Genomic DNA, 10,405 nt, shown 5'->3' on the forward strand with positions numbered 1-10,405 from the left:
AAAAAAAAAAAAAAAATACTGATGATGCTGGGGTCTCATCCTAGACCACTTAAATCAGAATCACTGGGGAATGAGGCTCAAGCATTGGTATTTTATAAAAGTTTTCCAAGTCATAGTCTAACGTGCAGCCAGGGTTGAGAATCATTGTACTAGTCCGGAAAGATAATGCCCCAAAGCCTGATCTATGATGGTCGAAGGATGCTCTGTTTTGATTCAATTCTTTTCCTTTTCTCACACTACAATAAACCTGTCTGTCAACAGAGATTTTACATGAGGAACTGCACTAAGTAGTACTGAACGAAACAGACATTTTCACTTGTATTGGAATTTACAGGATCACCTTAAACTAAGACCTCAATGAAGCACCAGAATATCACTAAGTTATATTTATGATCAAGATGAAATGATTATAAAATGTATTCCCCTTTGCACTACAGGAGGGTGAAATGGAAGAGGTATAAAAAAGGATGCTTTTATTTCTATTTCGTGCATTTCCGTTTTGCTTGATTTTTTTTAACAGTGAGCATGTAAGCCCTTTCCTAAATTTTTAAATAAGATTTAAGAAATGAAATACTAAATAAATGCAACAATATATATTGTAGATTCTGGATAAATCCTTAGCTATGTATTTCACTGGAATTGGAGGGTAGGATTTGGGTTTAAGTACTGGAGTTAATAGCAAGGTTAATGGCCCTAGGTTTCTTTGCATCTTTCCAGTAGTAGCCTTGTTTGTCCTTCCTAATCTCCTAACTATTGTTCCCATGCCCAGTAAGATCATATCAAAAGGGAAAAGGTGAAAGTCAAAATTCTTAAGGATATACTGATCATGCTTTCTCTCTTCTTTCCAGGGTAGTTCTAACATCTAAAATTATGTGCCTTTTAGGGCTAGGGAAGCAGTGGAAACAATGTTAATATTAAGAGAAACAAACAGATTGTCTATACAAAGAAGAGCAATTGAAACAATGATACAATTTTTCCTCTTGTAAATCAGCAAAAAAAAAATTGATAATCAGTGCTAGGGAAAGTGTGATAAAACATGCACTCACACTGCCAAAATAAATTTAAATCGGTACATTATGCTAGGCTCAATCTAAAAATCAAGATAATCCAGGGTGTTGTTAGCTGTCATCAAGTCAGCCCCCAGTCACGAAGGCCCCACACACAACAGATCCTGTGCTATCCCTATCATCAGTTGCATTTTGGACCACTGGGTTTTTATTGGCTAATTTTCTGAAGGAGATCACCAGGCCTTTCTTCTTAGTCCATCCTAGTCTGGAAGCCCCACTGAAACCTGTTCAGCTTCATAGCAACAAGCAAACCTCCACCGACTGACAGATGGTGGCTGCACATGAGGTGCAGTGGCTAGGAATCAAACTCGAGTTTCCCATATGGAAGACAACGATTGTACCACTGAACCACCACTGCCTCACATAATCCAGGGTAGACTTGTGTAACCACCAACCCTAAATGATCTCTCTCAGATCAAATTTTTTAAGGTTCTCACTGCAGGCTTTCTAGTTCAGGTATACTCTGAATTAAAAAAAAAAAAAAAAATTGCCTTGAAGGTGGCAATCACATCTTTTGTTTACCACTTCCCCAGACAGACAACGATAAAGAAAATGAAATATGTTAAAAACCTTAACACAAATGAAAGAAAAGCATATTGTATATGCTTTAAAATGACTGTTGAAAATGAAACAGTTCATAAAAACAGTAGCATGCAAGCCAAGCACAATGTATATTCACTACAGCAGCTTATCCCCTCACCCCACCCCCCCAAAAAAAAGTTTGGTTTAAAGATTTATCTTTAGAGAATAAAAATAGGTATTTCTGCTAGTTCCTAGAATGATAAGAGTATATGATACAGCCACAATGCCCTTGAAGGATTCCAACTTTAGAAATGCGTGGCTGGTCTACAGGTTGGAATGAAGGAGTTGCAGACTATTAAAAATTCCTCACACTACAGCTGTAACCCCTAATGACACTCTGCCTGCAACTGATAATTCATTAATATTTACTAAATATCTCACAGATGCTCAAAACAAAGATGATCAGAATAAACAAAAGATTATTTGTGCATGTGAAAGTTTTTCTGAATTTTGGTGCAATCAGACAAAACATCTTAGATACAGAGTGAGACAGAAGCCAGAGTTAGTAATAATTCAATGTGCCTATATTTAAATTTTTTTTTTTTTTAAAAAAGATGATTTCGAAATACAAACAATTAGCTAACATGATACCCTGATTCATTCATGATGTTTACTATAAAGAATCAGGTATCTTGAAAAGAAACCATCTGTTATGGATTGAACTGTGTCCCCCAAAATATGTGTTGGAACTCTAACCCCTCGTAAAAATGGCGTGGCAGAGGCAACTGACCTCCTCTAACTTCACGAGGGGGAGGGAGAATCAAGACTAACACACTAAGGCTAGTCCCATGAGGCAGAGGTCAGACAGGCCTTCTCTCTCTGCCTTCTTCACCAATTCTGACACCAACCGTACCTCCCACGACACTCTGCTTCTCTTCTGGGTTTGATAATTCATTTCAATGGCCACACAGAACTCACAGACAGTACTCACAATTATGGGGTTTATTAGGGAAGTAACAGGTTACAATTCAGGTTCAGGGAACACTCAGGATACAATTTTTTGATCAGGCAGCCTATTCTCAGCTGTGCCCATGGGCAAACCTCTCTCTGGCCCCTTGGACCCTCAGCCCAGCTGGGGCAAGTGTTACAAAGCTCTGCCAATAAGTGCCTGGAGGCACCCGACTCCACCAGTAAGCCTCGTGCCCGAAGGCACATAGCCTTCTTGCTTCGTGGGCAAGGAAGCCCACCACACCGTCTCCTGCCTATCTCCTGGTTCTGCTGCCTCTGCTGCAGCTGTTTCTCTGCCACTGCTTCTCGTCGTCTCTGATGTTACAGCTCTCCCTCTCTGTCTTCTGTGTTACAACTCCTCTCTCTCCCCCACCACCCTCACCCTGTGTCTGCCTCTAAGCCTGGCGGATGGCAAAACACACCAATCCCCTCATTAGAGTTCCATACACCATATTTGCAAGATCCTACCCCCGTAAGGGTGCCATGCACCTTATTTACATTATTAATAAGCTATCCAATCCCCTTGGTGGGCCACAAGCACCTCATTTGCATAGTCTGAACCATTCAATTGGTTGGAATTACAAAGATTATGGCTAAAAGGGCCACCTTAAGAAATTCACCACACCGCACCTAAATACCTAGGGATGTAACCTCATTTGAGTGTAGGGTCTTCTTTGTTATGTTAATGAGACCTTATCCTATAGAGTATGTCTTAAACCTAATCACTTCTGAGTTATAAAAAGAGCAGATTATAGACACAAAAGGAAGCACAAACAAGGGAAGATAAATGCCTCCTGAAGACAACCAAGGAACCAAGGAATGCCAGAACTACAGAAGATGAAAGATACAAGACTCATCCCTGAGAGCCTTCCCCTAGAACCAGTGCCCTGAATTCAGACTTCTAGCCTCCTGAATTATGAGAAAATAAACTTCTGCTCTTTAAAACTACCCACTTGTGGTATTTCTGTTACAGCAACACTATATAACTGAGACATCATCTAATAAGATATTTAAAAGATTAGAGAAAAAATAAGACAGGACTGCTTTCAGAGTTTCTCCTGATCTCTCTCAAAAGGCATAACTGAACACTTTCTTTAATTCAATTAGTCATTGCATTCATTTATCAAATATTTTTGTGCACCTATACCTGGTGACTGTTCATTTACAGCAATGAACAAAACAGACAAAAATCCCTGCCCTCGTGATGTTTACATTCTACTAGAAGGAAGACAGAGTAAAATATGTAGCATGTTGGATAATGATACTAGTTAAGGACAAAAATAAAGCCAAAATGGGTCAATCAGGGAGGTGTAGAGTAGGGGTAGGGGAGAGTTTGCCTCTGGGACAGAAGAGATGATCTGAAAGTCCTAAGCTTCTTGTGGACACTGATATAAACAAAAATAAAGGGCATAATAAGACGGTTGCTAATGGTTTCAAAACAGATAATGGTTGTTGATGGTAAATTGTGAGCACTGAGGAGAAGGAAGAGGTGAAGAATATTTCCAGGGACATGCGCAGTTCTTTTTTACTCTGGAGTACAGGCCTAGAAGGGAGTGTTATTATCCAGAGCATGGAAAGTTTCCTCTTGATTCCTGCCTATGGAGGATTAGAGGCCAGGAGAGGGGAAGTCCTACCTGGGCTTGATCACGAAAGTAAACCAGGTTTCTAAAAACACTGTATGCTCAGCCCCATAGTCAATCTCACTTCTCTGTGAGAAGTATGATGAAAAATATCTTGGAAAGAAAATGGAAGGAGGAAGCAGAAAAGAAGACAGGTAGTAACAGCTGAAGTAAACATGAGGAACCTTAGCAGATGGGAAACCTTATTTGTACCTTTTTAAAAAGGACTCATTTTCAGTTCACCATCCTGTGGTTTAAAGCAATTAATGTGGATTCTCCTTTTTACCTTCCTGATGAATTAGCCAACTGAAAAGTACTGTGTTATATCAAAAATGTTTCCACCTCTCAGTTTTCTTCAAAATCTTTATCCCCTACATGTAACAGAAGGTTGAAAGAGTTCATTTTCAGGGGAAAAAAAAAATTGGAATGAACTTAAAAGGTCCTTAAATCAACTTCCCCGCAATATCACCTTTCTAAACCTAAGAATATATACCCAAGAGTATCTAAATCCTTACAGTGTTTCTAAAATAAAAACAAAAAACAACTGCTGTCAAGTAGATTCTGACTCATGGCAACCCATGTGTGTTACAGTAGAACTGTGCTCCACAAGGTTTTCAATGGCTGATTTTTTAGATCTCCAGGCCTTTCTTCCAAGGTGTCTAGGAGGACTCAAACCTCCAACCTTTTGGTTAGCAGCCAAGCATGTTAACTGTTTGCACCACCAAGGGATTCCGCAGTATCACTACAAATGTGGAAAGGACAGATACTACAGATTATCTGCCTCTTTAAAAAGGAAATATGAAGTATAGGCAGTTATGCAGTTTCTGCTTGATATCACACAAGTCATTGGTAGTGACCTCAGGTCCTTTGAAGGGATCAAGACTGAATCCACGTGTTAACAGTGAAAATATTTTACAAGTGTCATTTTTATACAGAGCAACAGCTAAATAGGTTGAAGCCCATGTTATAAGTGACTATAAATCTGGAAAGACTTCCCTAGATTTATTCAACACAAGCTAATGTCCTCTTTATAGACCAAAGAACTGACCTGTTCGTAACGATTCTACAAGAACAAATGCAAACAAATCTTAAATAGTTACAATAAGAACAAAAGGGACTAAGAAACTGCAGGTAAGCGAATACATACGTAACCCAATAAAATTAATCAACCACAGCAGTGGCTCCCAAATACTGATCCATGATGACGTTTCCACCAGTCCACGGTGAAATGAAAATATAATGACAAGGTTGTAAATTTTTCATAAGAATAATTTACTTAATCTATAAAATTGTCCTTAATTCTAAAAGTATAGACATCCTAATTTGTTGGTGCTATCATGAAAGGGCCACGATAACAAATGATTGTGGAAGAGAGGTTCTAACGCCCTAACTTGACAAAAAAGGAAGTTGATTAATATACTTGGTCCCTCAATTCATGTGTGTCCCTCAATTTCAGCTATGGGAGTGAAATCCAGAATAATGTGATACAGAGCACTGCACTCATGGAGAAGTCAGACAAATTTTGCTTAACCAAATAAAATTTGAAAGATAGTTTCTGATACAGAGAAGAATAAAGACAGTATCTAAATAGGCTTTCAAAAACCAACAATAATGAATTTTGTCCATAACCTTTTTGATGGCCACAAGTTGGCACATTTGGATTTAACTCACTAATATACTTAAAGCATTACATGTGTTTTACAAATTCAAAATTACATAAAGAAACCCGTGTGTACTCAGTGGTTTTATAGTTGAAAGCAACTGCTGAACTGTTACATTTCTCAATTTAAAACAACACAATCGTATCTTTCAATATTCTAAATATCCATCTGCTAATGTAAGACTTCCATCCAATTACATTTCTACAAGAGAATTGCTCTACAAGGCATTTCACTTCAACTGAAAATGTCAATTTCATTAGAGGACCTTTAAAATTTTTGAATGTCATTTGGCTTTGTCTTGACTGAACAAAAATCAAACCTAGACACGAAATATATCTTACATAACATTTACTTACTTACTGTTTACCTACCAATTGGAAGGTCTTAAAGAGTAGGGTAAATTTATTTCAATTACAGCTAAATGAAGTTTCTCTGTTTTTAAACATGCACCAGATTTATTCCATCATAACCAGATGGCTGTTCCAAGAATTTCTTGAAAAAGACACTTGCTGCACATAAAACAAAGATGATGTGCTAGGTGCTATGCTTAATTCAGACTATGTTGTATATTGATATGAATTTTTAAATTGAATTTGAGTGGACAGAACCAGAATTAGCTACAGGTGTCACTATCATAAAACAACAGAAAGCATCTTATTATAATGCAGTACTACACTTACTACAATATTTGAGTTTTTAAATTACCTTAATTTTCTCGACGAATATTTGAGGTAGCTTTCTCTCCTATCTACACTAGCTTAGGTAGAAGTGTATACATACTTCTTAACCTCTGCAACACAGACAAGGCTTACTACTTGTATGATGAAAATTCAAACAGCCCCTCATATTTTAATTGCTCCTCAGGCTATTCTTTTTGGTGTAAGACCACTCTATTAAAAGTCTGTCAATTAATAAACGTGTTGCTCAGTTAGTGGCAGAGAAATAACTGTATGTTACTGGTTGAGTTAAGGCACCCCATAATTGCAGCATTTAACACCTACTGTTGCTCCTAATGCCACCAGGTCAACTCAGGCTAATGAGTTCTCCAGGTTCCACTGTCTAACACAGGCCTATCAAGGTGAGCATTCAGCAGTGGAGCCTCCAAAAGAATTCATCCAACCACTGTACTGGCTTTTCATATATAAACAAAGAGCACTGATTTTCAGTTCTTTGCCACAAGGAAAGGCACTGAAAAAAAAGCATTACGTAATTTTGGAAAGAATACCCCTTCCCTTTTTTACAGTAAATCCTAAAGTAGATCAAACATGCTACTTATAAAGATACTTGTTCTGAGCAGTACTGTTATCTCCTGACACATGATCAAGTTTTCAGCCCTGTTAAACCAAGAAAACCCTATGGGGCAGGTTATACTCTGTCACACAAGGTCGCTCGATGGCACCCACCATCAGCAACAAAAGTATCAGAACTGCAGCACAAACTGAGCCATAGTGTGAACTAGGGCAAAAGACTATATCTTTGGCGACACGAGTTATAAAATCAAGTGCCTGGGGATCAGTCAACCTGAAGAACACCCCAAACGATGCAGCCCAAACTGAGCGAGACGCCCCGCTCCGTGTTCGCCCCGCCTCCCAACCAAAGAAATCAATCCGCGTGCCAAGGACCCAGGAGCGCCTAATAACATCCTCGCCCCAACTCCTCCTCAGCACTGGGATCACCGACTCACTGGCCCCACGAATATTTACCCTGTTCTTCATACAACTCCCCACAAACCTTGACTCCGGCTTTTTCAAGCTCCCACTACCCAAAATAAAGTTCACAACATCGTAATAGCGTTTTCCTTCAGAACTTAAAATCCCGACCGCCTCCTTCGACCAGGGCCTGCTTTCCCCAGTCACCTAGGAGGGGGAGCGCCTCTTGCCTTTGGTCCCCCTGCCCAGTCCCTCTAACTCACAAGCTGGAGGTGTCTGGAGGCAGCGGGCCCGACAGCGCCCTCCAGCTCGACGCGGGCAGTTTCCTGCGGCTGCAGTCCAGCAGAGAGAGGCGGCAGGAGCAGGGCGCGGGACAGAGGCCTGCCCGGGCGGTCGGCAGCAGGAGGAAGACAGCCTGGGCGAGGAAGAAGAGCCGAAGAAGTGGTCCGAACCAAGACCCCAGCAGCAGCTCCTCCCGAACGCCTTGGGGCGCCGGCGCCATTTTCCCCCCGGACCTGGACTGGGCCGAGAAGAGCCGCCAGCTGGAAGAGGCGGCTTGGCGGAGACGTTTGGTGGCTGCGCGACCACCCGAAGCCCCGGCTGTCGCCTGTACCCTCAGAAGGCAGGGGAGGGGCGGATGCGGCGCCGCGGCGGGGGCGGCGGCCAGGGAGCGTTGACTGAGAGGCCTTACGGACACCCCTCCTCGACCCGCCCCGCGACGCAGCGTCCTCACGCAGAGTAGCCAGCCAATCCGTGCTACAGAATGAGATTGCGTCGGGGTGGGGCTCCGTGAGGGGGTGGGACCGGAGACAGCCGAGCTCTTTAAGGAGAACCGTAAGGTGTCCTACGCTGTCGGGTGACCCTGTAGTGATATGTCACCGTTCCTCAGCTGGAGAGCGCAGGTTCCTTTAAGGAAGCGATACGGGGAAGCGCTGGGAGTCCGAAGTTCGGACTGCGGGTGTATCTACTTTAGTGGTAGGAGAGGATCTTTTATATTTTCTGGGCTCCGGGGAAGGGGAATGTCTGAAACGCTGCCTTCCAAGTTTCGCCCAGGGCAATGGGGAGCGGCGTTTCCATCCTGGCTTTGGTCGGGTCAGCCTCCAGAGCCCAGCTGGGGCCCCTTCTGCCCCCTGCTGCTTGTCTGCTGCTCTTGCAGTCCTGCAAATTGGCGGCAACGCCCACTCTCCTAACACAAACATGTCACTATCTGTTGATGGGCCCACAAGCTCCTGAAAGCAGGGGCCCTATTTATTAATTTATGCACCTCTTGCTTCTATTCTAGTTTGGAATTCAATAAATATGGATGGGACCGCAGCCGCAGATGTGTCTCTAAGGAAAATACTGTACCTTTCTTTCCTCTCTTTTGGAGGATGCTGTTCTAGATAACACACTCACTCTCGGAAGAGCAAGTGGGACACGTTGATTAAAAAGGGTACAGCAGTGAGCAGTCAATAAAGTGAAGGCTAGTGTGAGAAATTTTTTTGTTTATCCTGAAGCAGAGGCTCTAGAAAACTTAGTAGCAAGAGTGAAGTGTGTCTACCCCATGCTCACTCAACCATGTATTATATTCAAGGTTATGAATAAGACTTTGAGAATAATAGTGATGGTAGTGGAAATGATTACTGCACTTGGCTGCTAACCAAAGGGTTGAAGGTTCGAGTCCACCCAGAAACTGCTCAGAAGAAAGACCTGGCAATCTACTTCAGAAAAATCAGCCACTGAAAACCCTATGGAGCACAGTTCTACTCTGACACACATTGGGCAGCATGAGTCCCCGAGAAGGCAACTGGTTTATACTTTTCAAAGAGCATTTGCATCTGTTACCTTGTTTGGTCCCTCAAAAACCAAAAACAAACAAATCAGTTGCCATCAAGTCGATTCCAACTCGTACTGACTTATCGGACAGAGCAGAACTGCCCTATAGGGTTTCCAAGGAGTGCTGGTAGATCTGAACTCCCGACCCTTTGTTTAGCAGCTAAGCTCTTAACCACTATGCCACCAGGACTTCATGACTGCAAAATGGGCAAATCAGTTATTGCTGATGATGAAACAAGCCTAGAGAGGTTAAACCAAGTTACCTGAAGGCAGATGCAGGGTTGGCATGAGTTTGCAGGTTTTCTAACTCTCTTAGATTGAAAACCTGAGCAGGTTAAAAAGATGATGCCGAAGTCATAGACTTGTCCTGGGAAATAACTGAAATCAAACTTTCTCATGGCAGTTGGGAGCCACAATGATGCTTTTAAAAGTCTTTTTTTCTTTTTTTTTAATATTGAAATAATTCTTGGAATCAGAGCACTATCCAAGGCTCCAATCCAAACCAAACTTTTAAAGCCAAGATGGCAGAGTAAAATTTACTCTTAGCCTCCTTCCCCTAACTGTTGAGCAGGCTTACTGACCTCCAGTAAGAAACTGGGCATAGACAGGAACCCCACATAAGAAGGGCACATCTTAGCATCTCTCTGTACTATAGTTTCAGAGCTTTCCTATGAAACTGTGCCAAATTAGCCCATTAGAAATGCATGCTCTATACCTTATGTTCTCCCTCAATAAATGGTACAAATCACTCCAGCTAGAAGAAGTCCATCCCAGCCCTTAACTCCTTCAGTACATTATTTTTACCACTCTGATAGCACTTATATACACAGATATCTTTGTATTCCCCAATTGGCTAGCACAGTACCTGGCACATAGTAGACAATAAATGTTTGATGAATGAATAGATAAATTGTGAGGTCATCTTACTCCCTAATTGATAAAATTACCTAAATATTTTTCTTCTATGGTGCTGAAGTTTTCTTTGTTCTTCTTACTCTCTTGTGCTGAGTTACTCTTGTTTGTGGATTTTTTTTTTCATTTCTTTTGTTTTTGTAGGTTTTGTT

The 10,405-nt window shown here is 41.6% G+C and overlaps 1 protein-coding gene across 1 annotated transcript in view; it reads right to left on the bottom strand.

Moving 5' to 3' along the window:
• Positions 1-8,172, bottom strand: part of LRIG2 (leucine rich repeats and immunoglobulin like domains 2) — a 53,908-nt gene extending 45,736 nt beyond the window's left edge. Inside the window, exon 1 of the mRNA XM_004380392.2 lies at positions 7,790-8,172. Within this exon, the coding sequence (XP_004380449.1) occupies positions 7,790-8,028 (239 nt within the window). The 5' untranslated portion in view covers positions 8,029-8,172. The remainder of the gene's footprint in view (positions 1-7,789) is intronic.
• Positions 8,173-10,405: the final 2,233 nt, after the last annotated feature.

Source organism: Trichechus manatus, unplaced genomic scaffold, assembly GCF_000243295.1.
Source record: "Trichechus manatus latirostris isolate Lorelei unplaced genomic scaffold, TriManLat1.0 scaffold00073, whole genome shotgun sequence".
Taxonomy (NCBI): domain Eukaryota; kingdom Metazoa; phylum Chordata; class Mammalia; order Sirenia; family Trichechidae; genus Trichechus; species Trichechus manatus.